This window comes from Martes martes, assembly GCF_963455335.1.
Source record: "Martes martes genome assembly, chromosome: 16".
NCBI classification, from domain to species: Eukaryota; Metazoa; Chordata; class Mammalia; order Carnivora; family Mustelidae; genus Martes; species Martes martes.
This window is the reverse complement of record NC_137904.1, coordinates 9278861-9298818: the sequence shown is the minus strand read 5'-3', so window position 1 is coordinate 9298818 and position 19958 is coordinate 9278861. Positions and strand designations below refer to the sequence as shown.

At 54.9% G+C, this 19958-nt stretch overlaps 1 protein-coding gene across 1 annotated transcript in view; it reads left to right on the top strand.

Annotated features, from left to right (window-relative positions):
• The window catches only part of TNFRSF13B (TNF receptor superfamily member 13B), a gene marked incomplete at its 5' end in the record, with an annotated part of 34549 nt that extends 27467 nt beyond the window's left edge, over nucleotides 1-7082 (top strand). The window contains 3 exons of the mRNA XM_080826559.1: nucleotides 5946-6122; nucleotides 6591-6854; nucleotides 6985-7082. Coding sequence (XP_080682685.1) covers nucleotides 5946-6122; nucleotides 6591-6841 — 428 coding nt within the window. The 3' untranslated portion in view covers nucleotides 6842-6854; nucleotides 6985-7082. The remainder of the gene's footprint in view (nucleotides 1-5945; nucleotides 6123-6590; nucleotides 6855-6984) is intronic.
• Nucleotides 7083-19958: the final 12876 nt, after the last annotated feature.

The window sequence follows — 19958 nt, the reverse complement described above, 5'->3', positions numbered from 1 at the left end:
CTCAGCGTTCCGGAGGCCGGAAGGCTGATATCCAGGAGTAGGCAGGCCAAGCTCCCCCCAGGGCTCTCGGGGAGGCTCTTTCCGTGTCCCATCCCGCTTCTGGTGGCCCCAGGACCGCCTTAGTCTGTGGTGGCCGCCCTCTGGTCTCTGCGTCCGTCTTCGCACAGCCTCGCCGTGTGTCCGTCTTCTCTCCTTCTCCTATAAGGGCGCTTGTCACTGAATTTAGGGCCCACCCTCATCCAGATGATCTCTTTTTTGAGATGCTTAACTTAAATACACAAAGTTGGTTTTTTTTTCTTTCTTCCCAAATAAGGTCATAGTTGCAGGTTATGAGGGGGCACTTCTTTGGGGGGAGGGAAGGAACCAGGGTCAAGGAAGGGAGAACCAGAAGGACCAAGAGCTCCAAGTCGGGTCTCCCCATGGGAGGGTGATACCAGCCTCAGGGGAAGCCAGGACCCCCACATAGGTCCAGACCTCTGGGGAGCATTTCACGAGAGAACTTGGATTTCATGGGTTTATGGGGTAGCAGCTATATTTCTAAGAACGGAAGAGATGCCCCGGGGACCCAGGAGGTGTGCACAGAAAAGGACTGAGAGGAAAACTCTATGGGTGGTGGAAGGGGAGGGATCTGCCCCTGAGGGGTCAGAGAGGGTCCCCCAGACACACTGGAAAGGAGCAGTCAAGGAGGTCAGAGCAGAACTCAGAGGGCTTTATGCCCACAAAGGCAAATACGGAAGAAAGTTCTGGAAGGAATAGGTCCCAGCACAGAGAAGGTTGCAGATGTCCAGCAGATCTGACCACAAAGAGGCCAGAGGACCCTCTGAAGGGCCATTTCCAGGTGTCCGTAGGTGGAGGCAGTCCTGACCTGAGGAAATGGTGGGGGGCAGGGCAAGGAGCCCCTCTCTCACTGTTCCTGAGGCCAAGAAGCCAGACTTCTCCCTCTCCGTCTCATGTGTACCATCCTTTATCAGGCCTTTAGCATCTCCTAGTCCGTTTTAACCTAATTCCACCAGATGGGAACACACAGAAGCAGGGTGGGGGCCCAGAAGCACAGGTTGCCCTCCAGGGCCCCCTGTGTTCACTGAGTGGCTTAGGATGCCACGGCCCAGAGCACAGAGCCTCCCATGAAGATCGCAGGCAGGGGGACTGAAGGCAGAGGACATGAGGGTGTGCAGGACCCAGGGGGCAGCGGCGTCCAGCATGGTGAGGGAGCACCGAGCTTTGGGGTACAAGCACCCCGGGGAGAAAAGGCACAGGGTGGTCCCAGTGGGAGCACGGGCTCGGCAAACGGGAAGCACAACAGGCATTTAAGGAAGAGATTCCTCAACCTGCAGGTCATGTGTGCAGGGTGGGAAACAGCCATGTTCTCACGGGGGGCGGTCAGGTCCATAACAGCCGGCGGTCAGCATTTCGGGGTCGCGGAGGACCACGCTTTTGTCTCAGGAGTTGCTCAAGGGTTCCTTATGTGTGGGACCTGAATATAGACAGGGTGGCCCTGAGGTTGGTCTTAAAAATCAGGCTGAGAAGGGAGGGGAGGCCGTGGCTGCAGGGGGCCTAGGGGCGGAAGGGGGCTTCCTTTGTTAACTGGAATGGTTTGAGCAAACAGAGAGGCCAGGTGGCCTGACCCAGGAGCAGGGGAGAGGGAGGCTGACTGGGAGCAGGGGTGAGACTGAGAGGGAGTCATCCCCTGTGCCCCGCTGCCTTCCACCAGCAGGAGGAGCTGGCACCAGAAAGAAGGGGGACTCCGGGATCCCAGACCCCGATGGGGGTGGGGAGTGGAGTAGGGGATGCTCCCCATCCTTTCCCAAACTCGTTTCCCAAAATGGCAGCCAAGTGTCATACACACAAGCACGCACGGACCCCATGGTGGGGGTGTCTATGGGAAAGGCCCACAGATACAGACGTCTGCAGACCCCCCAGTGACGGGAGAATGAGACTCACACTCACTGCAGGAAACCCCTTCTCAAGGTGGACGTTTGACCCAGGGCCACCACACATCCCTCTGCCTCAAAGTGGCGAGTCATAACCCCGACCACCTGGCCAGCCTGAGCCTGAGCCGGGGACCGCAGCAGTCTGGGGAAGTTCTGTTTTTAGATATGAGATGGCTTTGAAGACAGTAAAACAAGAAACAAAAACAAAAACCAGTCTGGAAATAAACTGTCCCTGGACTGGGGCCAGCCCGGCTCCCAAGCCGCCAGAAGCCGTGTGCGCTGCCCTCTGGTGGTGGTTCTCGGGAACTGCACCTGGGCCGGCTGACCCCAGGACTTGATCTTCGGACAAGGACAGAGAATGCAACCCTTTTTCTCACAAAAACTTTTGACTGTGCCCCTTTGCTCCTGGGGTCAGCAGACAGAGAAGTACGGGGAAAGGCCTCTCTGTCCTGCGAGGCCCAGGTCACCGAGGGCCAACAGAAGGTGACTTCCGAGGTCGTGACCCAAGAGAACTTCGTGATTGACCAAAGGAAAGCAGAGAAGGGCACACACATGCCTTCCACGCCCAGGAGACTTGACGCTCTCTGCTGCCAGACCCGATGCCATGGCCCATTCGGGTGATGCAGCAGGCAGCAAGGGACAGCTGTCCCATCAGTGGGCCTGCCAGCGACTGGGAACGTATGACGCGCCCCCACTCCCTCACCCCAACCCTGCCCCCACCCCGTCCTCCTGGTCGGCCTTTGGACATGTGGGTGAGCAGCTTCAACTGTTTTCCTGTTTGAAGAGATGACACACACAAATCATTTTTAAAAAGAACAACAACAAGAGGGGCGCCTGAGTGGCTCAGTCGGTGAAACGTCCGGCTCTTGATCTCAGCGCAGTTCTTGATGTCAGAGTGGTGAGATCGTGCCCCGTGTTGGGCTCCGCACTGGGCGTGGAACCAGCTTGCCGCCTTTCCTTACCTAAGGCCCGGCTACAGCTCCTTACGTGGTTCACAGCACCGCTGGCTTCCAAAGTGCCCACCTCCCACTTTCGCTACATACCTTCTGGGGTTCGGTCCGTCTGAGGCCGACCCAGGCTTCCGCTGATCTGAACAAGGCTCCAGGGAAAGTCTGTGTGTGGGGGGGTGGGATGTGGCCGGAAAGTGAAGTCAGCAAATCCACGGACATCAGGAAAGCGTGTTTTTCACATGGGTAGCTGGTTCCAGCCCTCAAACTTGTCTCCCCAAGCGAGGTGCTCTTGTGAGTCAGGTGGGAGGGGACCCCTGTACTTTTAATCCGCTCTTCCCTTCCTGGGTCAGGGGCTCTGTAAAGCATGTCCTGGGGGCCGGTCACCAGCACGAGCTAGTCCCCTTGCCCCCAGGAAGCCTCAGATCGCTGGTGGAGGCAGAGGGGAGAAGAGCAGCGGGGCCAGCCCCTCCCCCGCTCAGGAGCACAGTCTGGGTGTTTACTGTGGCCTCCGAAAGCCACCGAAAACTTAGTGGCCTACAAATAACCCCTTCATTATCTCGCTTGGTTCTGTGGGTTCCTGGGCTCAGCTGGGCAGGTCTGGCGTCTGCTTGGGGTGTCTGCGCAGCCTCAAACAGATGGGGGGGCAGGGGGATGGGGTCACCTGGAGGCTCTGATGCTGGGGTGGCCACGCCCCAGTCCTCCCTCAGTCTCAGGGCCCACCCTCTGCACGTGGCGTCTCCATGGGGCCCTCCACTGCCCTCTCAGCTGGCCTTCTCACGCGGTGGCTGGGGGCTCCCAGGAGAGCAGAAGCAGGGGCTCCCCGGCCTTCAGAGGGTGCACATGGCTCTGCTGCCTTCAGGGAGGCCCGGCCCAGCCCTCATGTGGGGGGCAGGCTGCGGGCAGGCGGCTCTGTGGGGACCATCTGTGAACACTCGCCGAGCACTGTGCAGATGTTCGGACTCTGTCCTTGAGCCCGCGTGGCAGCTCATTGTTGCTTCGCACTCTGGTGGCTGGGCGTTGGGTCCCTGATGTGAATACAGGCTGCCGGCCTCTCCCCTGAGCACCCAGCGGGACGATGCTGTCATAGTGTCCCAGAGGCGAGTAGCAGCAGGGAGGCAGACAGAAAGACCTGGGGGCTGGGAAATGCAGACGGTCACCCAGCTCTGTCCTATGCGTTGTTCCTCTTGTCCCTGAGGACCTCGGTCTCCAGATCTGAGCACCGACATAGGGTGCTCACTGGGGGGCCCTTGTGGCTGGCGTCTGCTCTTGCCATAGGACATAGGCTGGGACGGTACCAGAGCTGGATGGATACATGACCAGACAGTAATCCTGTTCTGACCTGGGCTTTCCTCCGAGAAGGGGGCCTTCCTGGGGAAGCGTGCTTGGAGAGGCCTCCCCCTCCTCTGGGCCTCCCTGAGCTCCAGGGAAGGGACATGAGGTACAGGGCCGCCCAGAGCACCCAGTCTCCCTTTGTAAACGCCTGGTCTCCCCCTATAAGTGTCAGGGTGGCCCCTGCCAGCCCTGTCACTTTACAAAACTCATGACTCTGAGGAGCGTGTCAGAGGCGGTGTCCTTGTTGCCTCCGTGTGGCCAGCCCTGTGCATTGGCCCCAAGTCCGTCACACCTGCTCCCAGGGACAGCTGTGACTGGGAACAGAGGGACTTTGAATCTGTTTTGTCACCTGCAAAATGGAGTGTCAAATGGGGCAGCCCCTGCGGAAGACAGTCTGGAGGATCCTCAAAAAACCCAGAGAATTTCCACCTGACTGAGAGATTCCACTTAGGAACACCAAAAACATACGTCCCCACGAAAACTTGTCTGCAAACGCTCACGGCAGCCCTATTCACAACAGCAAATCACGGCAACAGCCCAAATGTCCATGGGCAGCGGAACGGAGAAACATGGGTTATGACCTTACAATGGAACATTCTCGGGCTGTAGAAAGGAGTGAAGTCCTGACACGCAGGACGGTGTGGATCGGCCCTGAAATCACTCGCAGTTCAAGAAGCCAGACGTATACTGTATGATTCCATTCACAGGAAAGGTCTAGAATAGGCACATCCTAGAGACAAAGGGGAGAGCTGTGGTGCCAGGGGCTGGGGCAGGGGAGATGCGGAGAGACTGCTAGTGCGTTAGTACACAGTGGTGGAAACGTCTCCCAATCAGATGGCGGCGACGCTTGCATGACCTTGTGAATATACTCAAACCCACCGAGCTGCTCCCTTTAGAATGAGGAATGTGATGGCATATGAGCTTTATCTTAAGATCTGAAGGTGGGGTAGTCCATCCGACTTGACAGGAGCAGGGAATTCGAGGAGATGCTCCCAGAAGTGCTGCCATTTAAGGGCTCCGTGGGTGGTCCACATCTTCAGTATATCACATGCAGGGCTCAACTCTGGCCCCTCTGTCCTTCCTAGGGGCCCACAGGGGGTCCTCATGACAGGAGAAATATCAAGGGCAGGGCTTTGGTTCAGGGCTGAGTCTTCCTTTCACATCCAAACCAGAGGCTCGAGGCCCTGAGAAGTGGAGTGACCAGCAGCCCCGTTCCCCAGGGCCCCCCTGCTTTGCTATCCCAGCCGCAGAATCAACTGGACCGGTCTCCCTCTCCAAGCACGCCTCCCCAGGAAGGCGCCCTCTCGGAGGAAAGCCCAGGTCAGGACAGGATTATTGTCTGGTCATGTATCTATCCAGCTCTGGTACTGTCCCAGCCTATGTCCTATGGCAAGAGCAGACGCCACAAGGGCCGCCCCAAAGGTGCCCAGCTCTGAGCTCTCGGGAGACAGGCCTACCAGCCTGGGGTCCAGGTGGCTGATTTCCTCCAAAGTCCAGAGAAGGTTCCACACCCGCCAAACCTCAGGGAGGAAGAGAACCAGCTTCTCCAGGAGCCAGCCAGACGGACAGCATGCTGGGGCTGGGGGCTCTGTCCGGGGGCATGCGGGTGGCCACGTGGCTTGCCTGGGCCGGGTGAGGGAAAAGAAAGAGGGAACATTCCAGAGCAGGGCCCTAGGCAGTGAAGGGCCTCTCCCGATCTCAGGGCCTCACATCTGTTTTGCGGCGCCCCCAGGGCTGAAGCTGAGTGCCGACCAGTTGGCCCTGGTCTACAGCACGCTGGGGCTCTGCCTGTGTGCGATCGTTTGCTGCTTCCTCCTGGCCGTGGCCTGCTTCCTCAAGAGGAGAGGGGACCCGTTCTCCTGCCAGCCCTCCGCGGCACCATGTCGGACCCAGGCCAAGTCCTCCAAGGGTGAGCGAGAAGTGGGCCGCACACTCCCACTGCTGTGGGACCCGCTGCGGGGCCCCTCCTGAGAAACCCCGGGGTTGGGGGGGGGGACCTCCCTGCGGCACTTTTTCTGTCTTGGTGAAATCAGGTTCAACATCAAGACCAGAGATGGGGCACCTGAGGAAGGGTGGGTGTAGGGTGATGGCCAGGGGGGTGGGCAGGGGCGCAGGGCTTCCAGGGCTGAAACCTGGAAGAGGCGGTCCCCCCGAGGGTTTGGCGGGGGTGGGGGGAGGTCCGCCAAGCTGCCCAGCAGAAGGGGAGCTGGCGCTGGCGCCCGGAGGAGGCGCTGCGCGCGGGGCGCGGACGGGCAGGGCAGTTTACCGTCTGCGGGAACCCTACAACCTGGCCGCCTGTGCCCTCGGTGCAGGGCGGTAGAGGAGGAGTCGGGGCCAAGGCCAAAGCCAACCCCATCGCCCTCTCCCTGTCCCGCAGATCACTGGATGGAAGCTGGGAGCGCCGCGGGCACGCCGCCCGAGCCGGTGGAGACGTGCAGCTTCTGCTTCCCGGAGCGCAGGCAGCCCACCCAGGAGAGCGCGGGCGCGCCCGGGACCCCCGACGCCGCGCCCTCGGGGAGGTGGGGGCGCCTCGGCCGGACCGCGACCGCACAGCCCTGCGCGCGCGCCCCGGACGGCGGCCTTGAGGTCCTGTGCGCGCCCGCCGAGGAGGGAGGCCCCGCCGCGTGACACGGGGGGAAGGGTGAGATGGGGAGAGGGGCAGGGGTGGAGAGAAGTGGAGAGGGAGGGAGAGAGGTGGGGAGAGCGGAAGTGAGGTGGAGAGGTGCCAGGGAAGGAGGCCTGTCGTGTCTTATCCCGTGTCTCCACTGCAGGTCACCGTCACCTACACACCCGCAGTGAAGGCATCCATGCCTGCTGGACAGAGCCCCCGAGAGCCCTTCTTTAGAAATAAAACCTTCCGCGGCTGCCCACTCCTCCCTATCCCTGCTTTTGGTCGCGTCTCCCCTGTGATGCCTCTGGACGTCCCAGGTCTCCCGCTGCCTCCCCGGGCTCAGGGCTCCACCGCAAGGCCGCCGCCGGGTTTCCGAGGACCTGCCCGCTGACCGTCCCCCCAGGCTCACTACCCACCCAGCTTGCGGACCTGCGCCTGGTGGGAAGCGGCGGGTACACGGTGGGCGGGGAGTCTGCAGGAGCTTGCGATTAAGAGCGAAAGCCAGAGTGGGGGGAAGCCGGTGGTCCTCCTGCTGGAGGGCGGGGCTCCCCTGCATTCCTTTTACAAAATAGATTCTCCACCATGCCTCCTTAGGCTTGGCGCAGCAGGGGAAAGCAGCGCGACGTGTGTGTGCATGAGTTTGCACGTGTGTGTGAGTGTGAGTGTGGGTGTGTAGTGGGGCATGAGGTGGACAGGACCGGGCAGACTGAGCCCAGAGCCCCGCAGCTGGTGTGAAAGCCGGAGGCCTGGCCCCCAACAGGAGCGGCTTCCTTTGCACACACCTCTGGCCCCATCTAGCCACCAGCCTGCACCCTTAAGAATGTTTATATGGACTCCCCTCTTCCTCTAGCCCTACTCTGACCCCGTGCTAGATTTCATGCGTGCCAACACGAAGCAGTCATATGTGAGCACCCACCCACTTGAGACGTTACCTGTATTTTAGAGTTCTCTTTAGTGGCATCGAAATCCACATTTTAGTCGCACTTAAAATGCATAACGATCCTTAGAAGCATTTATACAGTCAGATAAATATGTGGTCGAGTGGAGTAAAATGATTCACCCTGTGGCACCCAAGATTGCCTGGCACACCGACACGTATCAGAGGTCCGAGTAACACACTTTGGGAGGTGTAGACAGGATGCCTGATGTGCCATCCGCCCACCTTCCGCGGGCTAACAGGCTGCTTCGGGTTCCGGGGCTGCTGGAACAAAGCAGTACACACGGGGTGGTTTCAAGGACAGAAAATCACCGTCTCCTACTTCTCGAGGGGCGCTCGCTGAGATCCCGGAGCTAGCAGCGCTGCCTTCTGAGAGCCCTGAGGGACCGATCTGCTCCCAGCCGCTCTCGACTCAGCCTGCGTCTTCTCTCCCTCTGAGTCTGGCCAGGCCCAGTTATGTCCTTTAGGTAAGGACGCAAGTCATATGGGATCAGGCACTCCCTCCTCCACCCCATCCCCACCCCCGTGCCTCATTTACCTCCAGCCCTTCTGTAAAGACTCCATGTCCAAATAAGGTCACATTCCCGGGAGCTGAGGGTTGGGGCTTAACACAGGAATTTGGGGTTTCTAGAGTGTGTCCATCTGTCGCTCAGTCGGCCCCACGTGGCAAATGGTGACACTCTAATAGTGGTGTTTCCTGCCACCAACCCCATGTAAGTATTTGGATAAACTTATCCAATGACAGGGTTGCCACTAAAAGGCTGTAACTTGTGTAGGTGTCCCCGCACGCTGGCAAGGTCATGGCATGTTTGGGAGCTGCCCGGGTGCTGCTTAGACGGGAAGGCTCACCTGGAAGGTGTGCGGGCGTCCAGTTCTCCTGCAGTCCAGCTCTGCCTGTCTGAACCTGGGGACTCTGGGGGATGGTTCTGTGCTACTGGAGGAGTCAGGGCTGCAGAAAATGCCAGGTGCTGAGTACCCAACCCTCACAGCTGTCAGACAAAAATTATCTTGGTTTTGGTCGGTTTTGCAATTGCTGTTTGTTGGGAGTGTGTGTGTGTGTTTTAAGACAGGGATCCCTTGGATAGATCATAAATCAGAAACTCTAAATACTTCCCATTTTATACATGCTCTGGATAAAGTTCTGTCTCCAACATATATTCTGATTCCTGCCACCTGTCACAGGCTTGGAGCCAGGCTGTGGTCACTGCTCCCCGGGGTGTGCTCCAGCACCCCCTGGCGGGTCTGTCGCCCCCTCTGTCACCTAGCCCGGGCTCAGCCAGCTTTGCTGGAAAGGATCAGAGAGTCAATATCATGGGCTTTGTGGACCATTCTGTTCCCACTCCGGCAGCCGGACAGTTACTCGGCCCCTGCCTCAGTAAGCAAGCAGGGAAGGCTGTGCTCCATAAAATGACTTCCAGAAACAGGGGGCGGGTCTGATTCGAACCATGGGCCATACCTTGCCAACCCCGCCGTTTCCCTATTCATGGCAACACTGATCTTTTTCCTCTCTTCAGCTTTATTGAGATATAGTTGACATGTAACATTGTATAAGTGTACGATGTAAAATGTGATGATTTGATACATTTACAAACTGCAAAACGATGGCCGCTGTAGCATTAGCGAACCCTTCTATCCCATGAGAGAATTTCCACTCCTTTTGTAGTGAGAACATCTAAGATCTGCTCTCTTAGCAACTTTCAAGTAGATAAGACAGTATTATTGCCGTGGTCGCCATGGGGTATATTAGATCCTCAGAACGTGTTCATCTTATAATAGGAAGTTTGTGCCCTATGACCAGCATCTCCCCTCATTTCCTGCCCCCACCCCCTACCCCCTGCTTACCACCATTCTACTCTCTTTCTCTGAACCCTGATCTTTTTATTTATGCTTCTTAATTTTTTTAAAGATTGTATTTATTTGAGAGAGAGAGAGAAGTTGCGAGAACGAGTGGGAGTAGGGGGAGAGGGGCAGGGAGAAGCACAGGGAGCCCCACACAGGACCCGATCCCAGGGCCCTGGGATCATGACCTGAGCTGAAGGCAGACACTTAGCCGACTGAGCCACCCAGGCATCCTATGCCTCTTAACATTTTTTTAATGGTCCGTCTTTAGTTCATCACAGTCAACCCTCAAACAATAAAATACCACTTTGCATAGAGCATAAGAACCTTAAAACAGTAGACTCAACGCCCCCCCAGCTTCTGTGTTGCCGTTCTCATGCATTTTTCTTACATGTTCTGTCAACTCTTTAAACATCACTACTATTTTTGCCTTAGAAGTTCAGTACCTCTCAGAGCAATTAAAAATAAGAAAAGCAATGCCTTTTAAATTGACCTTAATTTCTGGAAACCCTCACTGTTTGGTGTAGAGCCGAGCATCTGGCAACATGTTCCTTCTGTCTGAAGAACTTCCTTTATTCCTTTATTTCTGCAGGACATGAATCCTCTCCATTTTTGTTTGTTTGGAAAAGTCTTTATTTCTTTTGCATTTTTGAAAGATGTTTTTGTTCCTGGGTATAGACTGGGGTTGCCAGTTCTTTCCTTTCAGCATATTGTTATCCGTGGTTTGCAAATTCTCTGACAAGACATCTACCCTGATTCCTCTCGTTGCTCTTTTGTAATCTGTGCCCTCAATTTTTTTCTCCTTTTCTTACCTTTTTATTTATTTTTAAAAAAGATTTTATTTGACAGAGAGAGAGCAAGCAGGGGGAGTGGCAGAGGGAGGGGAGAAGCAGGCTCCCTGCAGAACCAAGGAGCCTGAAGCAGGACTCGATTCCAGGACCCCAAGATCATGACCTAAGCTGAAGGCAGTCGCTTAACCAACTAAGCCACTCAGGTGCCCTTCTTACCTTTTTAGCAATTAGAATATGTTGTGTCCAGGAGTTTTTGTTTGGCTCGGGGGTTTGTTTGTTTATTTTTTAAAGATTTTATTTATTTGACAGAGAAAGAGAGAGAGATCACAAGTAGGCAGAGAGGCAGGCAGAGAGAGAGGGGGAAGCAGGCTCCTTGCTTAGCAGAGAGCCCGATGTAGATGTCGATCCCAGGACCCTGAGATCATGACCTGGGCCAAAGGCAGAGGTTTAACCCACTGAGCCACCCAAGCGTCCCTTTTTTTTTGTTTGTTTTAGTTTTGTTTTGAGAGAGAGAGAGACAGAGAGAGACAGAGAGAGGGAGGGAGGAGCACATGAGCAGGGGAGGAGGGGCAGAGGGAGAGAGAGACCAAGCATCCCAAGCAGGCTCCAAGCCCAGCACAGAGCCCATCATGGGGCTCAATCTCATGACCATGAGATCATGATGTGAGCCAAAAACAAGAGCTGGATATTTGACCATGTGAGCCACCCAGGTGCCCTGGGTTAGGTTTGGTTTTTACTTATCCTGCTTGGGGTTCGCTGAGATTTTTTTTTGATCTGTAGCTTGATGTTTTTCATTATTTATTATTTCATTATTTATATATTTCATCATTATATATATTTATATATAAATATAACTATTATATATTTCATTATTATTTCATTATTTATACATATGCCATATATATAGGGCATATATACATTCCATTCATTATCTCTTTCAAATCTTTGCTATTATCCCACAGCTCTGATGCTCTGTTATTTTGTTGGGGTTTTCCCCCCTTCTTTTTTCTCTTTCTGGTTCAGTCTGGGTAAATTCTATTGACCTTCGACTTCACTGCTTCACTCCTCAGCTGTGTTGAGCTTACGGAGGGGACTTCGTATCACATGGGTTTTTCTTCCAGAGTTTCCTTTTGACCCTAATAGCTTCCATCTCTCTGCGGAAGCCCCTCAACCCTGAGCCCTTCTATCCAGGCATGTTATCCCACAGTTTCCCTGAGCGAATTCAACATATGAATTTTTTTTTTAAGATTTTATTTATTTATTTGACAGAGAGAGAGATCACAAGTAGGCAGAGCAGCAGGTGAGAGAGAGGGGGAAGCAGGCTCCTCGCCGAGCGGAGTGCCCGATTCGGGGCTCGATCCCAGGGCCCTGAGATCGTGACCTGAGCCGAATGCAGAGGCGTAACCCACTGAGCCACCCAGGCGCCCCTCAACATATGAATCTTATTCCTTGAACAATTCCTGCCTAACAGTTTCAACATCCAGATCACTTCTGACTCTGGCTCTGCGGAGGGATTTGTCTCTTGGCACTGGGTTGCATCTTGTAATCTTTCTAACGAATGCCAGGTCTGCTTGGGACAGTAGGCAGACTGAAGGAAGAGGGGTGTGTGCGGGGACACGGCATGCCTGCTCTCCTCCAGGCTGTCAGGGTGAGGGGTCGAGTCGACCATGCTGTGAGCAGAGCTGGGTTCGGGTTTTGCTGCTGTGTGCTCGCCTTTTGTGTCTTGCTGGCTTCAAGCACCTGGGGTTACCATCTTCTTGGTGGCAGGGGTCCTGGGTTTGTAATATTCCTGCTACCCCCTCAGCTTTCTACCGTCCCTGCATGCCTCCGCCTAAGGTTTGTTAGGGGCTAAGAGTCTGGAGGGGGCCGGGGACACTTCCAGCAGCCGGGGCCCCATGCGGGCACCTCTGAGGGAGGCTTCCTTCGGCCTCTGCTTTGTGCCTGATATTTTTACGGGATCCAGTGGAAGTCCTTGACAAGAACCGGCAAGTCGGTGTCAACTCCCCATCTTCGACATCCTGGAAGTTCTGTGCTCTCGTGCTAAACCGCACTCAGCCTTCAGAATCCTTCCAGGTGTCAGAGGACCTCCTCTGCCCCTTTCGCACGGCGGCTCTGCCGTCTTCCCTGCGCTTGGCCACCGGTGGCCGCTGCTCGTGTCCCCGCTCTCCTTGGAGGCAGCTGCCCTCCTTAGACTTCAGGCACCTCACAGATGGGTGCCAGGAAGATATGGTTTTGCGGATTATCCGGCGCTATTATCACTTTGGAGGGTGTGGTCCTCTCTCTGGGTTTCTCCTTCCTAGGTGGCCCCGGAAGCCAGAGTGATCTTACAAGCATATCAATGACATCATGTCTTCTCACTTCTTAAAACCGCCCAATGGATTCTCAACACAGAATAAAATCTCAACCTCTTACAAGAGCCTCTGATCCCATATGCTCTGGCCCCTGGCCTCCTCTCAAACCCATCTCATATCACACTCCGGGGCACCCGCCACCCTCCAGCCCCTCTCACCCTCAGCCTCCTGCCCTGGGGCCTTTCCCCTTGCTGTTCCCTCTACCAGGGATGCTCTTCCCTCCATCCTCCCCCTGGGTTGGAGGGGGTGCTCCTAGCGGGCAAACCTCAGCTCAGATGCTGCCTTCTCAGAAGCCCTTCCCTCCCACAATTTCCATTCGCCCTGATTTCTTAAAATTTCTAAAATCTTACAGATATGATTTGGAAACGTCTCAAAATTACTTTTTGGAACAAAGGAGAGACTTCCTCCAGCTGTGCCTCTCTGGCTCTTGATACTTTACTTGGTACATCTGGCCAGCTGTTCTCAGTCTTAGCTAAACGTGAGAATCCCTGCAGGAAAAATCTGTTAAAAAAAAAAAAATCCCTATGCCTGTGTCACACCTCAGGCCAATTAAATCAGATTCTCAAGAGGAGGGAGGGCCAGGCATCAGGAGGCTCCCAATGGTTCCAGGTGGAGAACCAACTGGTCTGGTCCCATAATGGACCATGTCACCTACCCTGACATTCAGTCTCTTTCCAACAGGCCAGGGACAGGTCCCACATCTGCTTAGTAAAATACCTTGTTTCTTCTTCCTAATTTCTGTTCACACTCTCTCATTTATAGACTAATCAAAGGAAAAACCCCAAACCTATCCTAGGAAATGGAGATATGGGCTTGGTATGGATTTTCCTTTTGAGTTAGAAGACCCACCACTGATCCCAGAGGGCCCCAAGCTTGACTCTCAGGTTTGGGGTTTTAAAAAGTATTTATATAATTCCTACTCCATGCCAAGCATTTTCCTAAGCACTTTCCATAAATTAACTCAATTTTTCCCAAATAATATCCTATGAGAGGATAATATTAGTGTCCCCATTTTATGAATGAGGCTCAAAGAATTAAAGTAGCTTATGCAAAGGTACCCAGAACCAGGGTTCATGCTCAGGCAGTCTGGCTCTATATCCTGTCTCTTAATCACCACACTATACCACAGAAAAGGTTAAAATCACAATTTAAATTACTAGGGAAGCCGAAACTGCCATTTTAGCATGTGCGGTGACATGCCCGTGACAGGGCAGAGAGACCACGTGAATCCACGGGTGTGGAAAGCACGAAAAATTCTGGCTGGAGACCAGGAGGAATTTTTCCACTGGTTCTTCCGGAGAACCCGCCACAGCACAAGTCAGAGACGCAGCAATCACGCAATGTCCCTCCTGCAAGCCTTGGAGACGGGGCTTTTAAGATCGATGGGGAAACAACCAGTGCGGGCTGGATCCGACAGCAGACCGAAGGGAGCTCGCTAAGGTGTCCCTCTGAGTCTCAATTTCCCCATCTTGAAGGACACGCTGTTCCTTTACCTGGAATGTTCTACGTCTGATAGCGCATGCTCAGTCTCTTACTTCACTCAGGTCTCTGCTCAGGGGTCGTCTAACTGGAGAGCCATTTAACCACCGATAAAAAGCACAGCCCCCGCGGTCAGGCTCTGTCCCCAGCCTCTCTTGTCTACACACTGCTTCCTACAACCTGACATATGCATGTGTCTGCTCCGTGAGAACAGAACTGTGGTCTCTCGATCCCCAGTGCCCAAAACAGCACAAGCCCCAAAGGATACAGGTTGTCAAATAGTTGCTAGATGAATCATTCAGAAGCCCAAGGGGACCACTGCCGAAGCCTTTTCTAGTTTGAACGTTCTACAAAAATGCAACATATTTACGTTTTATCTTCCTCTCCCGGTGACTGATTGGTGTCCCCATCTGGAGAAGCTGGGAGAAAAAAATCTTTAGAACAGCCAGACATCAGGGTTGGGATGGAGTTTCCTGACCACTCTTTTTTTTCAAGACTTTATTTATTCATTTGACAGACAGAGATCACAAGTAGGCAGAGCAGCAGGCGGGGGGCGGGGCGCGGAGCAGGCTCCCCGCTGAGCAGAGAGCCCAATGCGGGACTCGATCCCAACACCCTGGGATCATGACCTGAGCCAAAGGCAGAGGCTTTAACCCACTGAGCCACCCAGGCGCCCCAGACATTGTAGAGTTCTAAGGAAAAAGAGAGGCAGGCAGAGAGAGAGAGGAGGAAGCAGGTTCTCTGCTAAGCAGAGAGCCTGATGTGGGGCTCGATCCCAGGACCCTGAGATCATGACCTGAGCTGAAGGCAGAGGCTTAACCCAGGCGCCCCTTCCTGACCACCCATTTTAAGCTCTGCCTCTTCTCATCTCATAGACGAGGGGCCAGGGCTCAAGAGAATCGCCAGTCCCAGGAGCACCGCCAGGGAGCCCCAACTAGAAGGCTCATCTCTTGTCCCCTGAGAGGAGCCTTTCCTGGTCCATGAAACTGCTCTTGGCTGGGGCAGGCCAATCTGCTGCCCAAGACAGCATGGAGTGGGGCACGTGGAGCTCTGGTCAGTCCGTATTCGTCTTCACTGATTTGCTGTGGCAGAGTGTTTGTCTCAAACATACATGTGCTCCCCTGCTGGGATACAGTGCATAAGGTTCCAGGTGGATACATCGGTCCCCAGGAAGAAGGTGGCATTGCCTCCCTCACTGGCGGAGTCCTGTGTGCAGACAGGGAGCTGGAGACCTGGGGAAGGCCAGGGAGATCGGTCCGGGCTGGGGCCCCAGGTTGGCTCTGAATTACACTGGTCGTCGTGCCCCTCGCAGGGTGGAGTGGGGGGACTCCCACCGGTACGAATGCTTTAATCTCAGAGTCCCAGACGTCAGAGTTGTCACACTGGGAGTGGTGGACACTGCTGTGTGCACGCCGGGCACCCCCAGGACTAAAGTGCCCGCCTCCGCTCGCAGCCCCCACCCCGAGGAGTGCCATCCTCTCATCAACAGGGCCACCTCCCCCACACCACCGTCGCCCCCGTCCTGCTCAACGTCACATCCTCAGGCCCCCAACTGCCAGGTCAGCCGGCCAGAGCACTCTGCACCTGGGTTTGTCCACATTGCTCAGGTTCTACATCAAGGCTATTTCCCTTCCAGCAAGTTCCTTGGGGCCAGGCCCTGGCTCCTTCCCGCTCACCATCACACTCCACTGAACAGCTTTTGTTATCAAAGGCCCACACTGGGGCGCCTGGGTGGCTCAGTGGGTTAAAGCCTCTGCCTTCAGCTCAGGTCATGATCCCAGGGTCCTGGGATCGAGCCCCGCATCCGGCTCTCTGCTCAGCGGAGAGCCTGCTCCCTCCTCTCTCTGCCTGCCTCTCTGCCTACTTGTGATCTCTGTCTGTCAAATAAATAAATAAATAAATAAAAGGCCCACACTGAGTAGGAGAATCGTTTATTCAATGAATATTGCGGACCAAGGGCTGCATTAAGTGCTGTGGGCATGAGGAGATGCGGCCCACCCCCATTTTTATATAATCGTTCTCTGGTTGGTGCAGCCCGAGACAATAGTGTTCCTTTAACAACAAAAAATTATTTCTTGCTCTCATGTGTGTCCGGTCACCCATAGGTTCTCCTCCCCGTGGCCCTTTACCCAGGATATTCTGGCTGCTGGAAACTAACTGAACATAGTCAGTTTCTTTCTTTTTTTTTAAGATTTTATTTATTTGATGGTGAGAGCACAAGCCGGCAGAACGGCAGGCAGAGGGAGAGGGAAAAGCAGATTCCCCCAGTGAGCAGGGAGCCTGATGCGGGGCTCGATCCCAGGATCCTGGGGTCATGACCTGAGCTGAAGGCAGATGCCCAACGACTGAGCCACCCAGGCACCCCTCCTGGGGGATTTTCAAAGAGTAACACCCCCATCAAAGAATTAAAAGATACAGCAGCGCCGGCGGACTCCTACAAGCCCAGTCACAGCCCCTGTCACAGAGGCAGCGCCACCAGCACTACAGCAAGTCACTGTGGCTCCGGGCACAAACTATGCAGTCAGTGACCTGACAGTGCATTCCATTCCCATGCCGATTTGTAAAGGCCAGCGGGGTACTTTGCTTTTACTTGGCGGGGTCCACAGTGTACCTTCTCGGTGCAGACTCGGGGCTACACCAACTCCTCTTTCTTTTTTTTTTTCTTTTTTTCTTTTTTTTTTTTTTTAAGATTTTATTTATTTATTTGACAGACAGATCACAAGTAGGCAGAGAGACAGGCAGAGATAGAGGGGGAAGCAGACTCCCTGCGGAGCAGAGAGCCTGATGTGGGGCTCGATCCCAGGACCCTGGGATCATGACCCGAGCCGAAGGCAGAGGCTCAACCCACTGAGCCACCCAGGTGCCCCCCAACTCCTCTTTCTGCTGTAAGAAGCATACATAGGCACTGACTACCTCGATATCCCATCATTCATTGCTCGGGTCCACTATACGGAGGGCGCTCTGCGACTGGACCTGATAAGCAGGTAGCAGTAAATTCTACAAAGGCTTCAATGAAACAAGAGAACCAAAGCATGAGAAATAAGCTTCCCGGAAGTCAGGCCCCCAACTCAATGACGTTTCTGGGGGCCTCAGGGATCTGAAGCCTGTCAGGAGAGCCTCGTCAAGGTGAAGGACAGACGGCTGCAAGTCGCACCACCTACTACGTGAAAAGAGGCGCAGTGCCGGACCGGTCTTGTAGGCTTGGGAGGTAGCAGACACCAAGTCTGAGCACGTTCATTCGACCCATCTCCGGAGGCACCGGGAATGGCTCCCAGCTGCAAGGAGTACTAAGTTCAGGCCGTCATACACGCTGTACAACCACTCAAATCCTACGATCCAGAAGATCCGATGATACTCCAAGTGTCCACAGCAAATAAGGATGCTTCACGGAGCCTCCAGCAAGGGCCAGTAGAAGAGAAACAGCACAGACCCTCAGGAGCTCAGAGCAGCTCCCAGCTCTGTCGTCCTCCCAGATACGTATCCTCCTTTCTAGAAACAGCTCCTGCTTGTTTCTTGGACTTAGCGGACTGGTGTGTAATCACAGGACAGGAGCTGACCAGGCAGCCTGAGCCTCCCACATCAGAGTGGTCTGACCCTCTTGGCCTTAAGGCTGGGCGTGGGCAGCAGCCATCGATCCCCCTGCGGGAATGGCATGTGAAGAGTGAGCACAGGCATGCGCGGAAGGTAAACTGCAGGAACAGGTGGCTCAGACTGTCAACGGACACCTGCTGCACGGCATCTGTGTTTTTGTGACCAGGTGACTGAGGACGCCTACAGACGGTGATGGAGGAAAATCCCGAGTGGAACCTTGGGCCGTACCCCTGGTTACCCAGCTGCCTGGAATGGGACAGGGTCTGAAGTACTGATTTACGCTGATTTGTGGTGAGCTGCTAACAGCTTGGCTGGATGGCCGAGCATCTGGAACAGGATTCAAAGATCAGGGACATGGTCTGGCTGGGGACAGATGTCTCAATACGGGCAGGCACAGACTATGAAGGTATCTGTATCCATGTGTGCCTGCCAGAGAATCCCTTCAGGCTCAGTGATCAGGGGGACAGAACGGCCTGCCCTGTGGACACGGGCAGCTGCCTTCCCTAGCCACCGTGCTTGCTTGGTGGACCCACGAACCAAGGGGCCATCCAGACAGGGATGGGGGCTAGAACAGGGTCGGTGTCTTCGACCTGCCCTGCCCACGGCTCACCGAGCCAACTACCGCTGAGAGCCTAACCAGCTAACGAACACCGAGTCCCTAGAATGGCATTTCCTCCGAGGACCAGCTAGCCACTGGTGTCAGGTAGACTACACTGGGCCCCTTGCATCATGGAGGGGGCAGAGACCAGTCCCCACTGGAATAAACACATAGTCCAGTCATGGACACCCGCACCCCACCTGTCAGCACCACTACCCACGGTCACCTTCCACAAATAGCTGTTGATCAGGGAACCCAAAGCACAGCAAAGGACACTCATGACAACGGGCTTGTGTCCATGGAACTAACTGTTCTTACTACATCATCCCCCACCAGGAAGCAGCTGGGCGTACTGAGGACTCAGCTACGGGGAAGGAACGCGGTGCCGTCTCTCACAGTGACTTCCACACTTTTAGCCAGAGACCATGATCTGGTGCTGATTCCCCAACGGCCAGAACATATGGGTCTGAGAATCAAGGTGTGGGAGTGGGGTTGGCACTCTGTAGTATTACACTTAATGAGCCAATCACAGAATCTTTATTTTATTTGAGAGAGAGAGAGAGAGAGACACAGCAAGAGAGGGAACACAAGCAGGGGGAGTGAGAGAGGGAGAAGCAGGCTTCCTGGTGAGCCGGGAGCCCGATGTGGGGCTCGATCCCAGGACCTGGGATCACGACCCAAGCTGAAGGCAGAGGCCCAACGACTTAGCCACCCAGGTGCCCCTCACAGAATCTTTTTACTCCAGGCCTGGAAAATTTGGGCTTTGTTGGTTTGGCGGCCTTAGACGCTCAAGGGGTAACTTCCCCTGAGGGACACAACACTGGTTCTGGGTGATCCGAGGAAACGCTCCTCAGTGGCGACAGAGGACTAAGCCTGAGATCCAGAGAGATTCTCCAGTGTCTTCCTGGTGTCTCCATGTAAGGGAAATAAAGCAAAGAGAAGTAATGCACAACAAAGGTTTCTAGAAAAGGACCCTTCAGCAATGAAGGTTTGGGTCAGCCAGGTAAAACCCAGGTAAGGGAGGTTCTGAGGACAAGGGAAGCGTGGAAGGTGGCAGGGGGAGGCACAAACGTCAACTACGGTCCTGTGAGCGATCACAGAATCCAGGGCAGGACTGACAGCACATTTTCTCCGTACTGACTCACACACGCTCTTTTCTCATCTGGGGCGCTCCCTGCAAGTGAACATTGCCATACTGCACCCTGGGGCTCGTCGCCAAACGCTGGCAAGGACTCCTACATTTCAAGAACTCCTCAGGTGACAACGGTGACAGCAACCAACTCAGAGTGCATGGTTGTCTTGACTCCCAGATGCGTCACCATTATGCCAAGAGCAGGAAAGAGGAGCAGAGGGTCAGGGAAGCAGTGAGCCAATCAGAGAAAATGAGGAAATGCGGGGTGCGCGGACTTCCTGGTACCAGAGCTCTGGCCACTGAGCTCTGGCGGCTGCTGTGGCGCCAGTGTCCTACCCTGGGAGCCCTGCAGTGCGGCCTCGCCTCCGCAGCGCCCTCTCTGGCTGCTGTCGGTAGTAAGGGGAGACCAGCCAGTG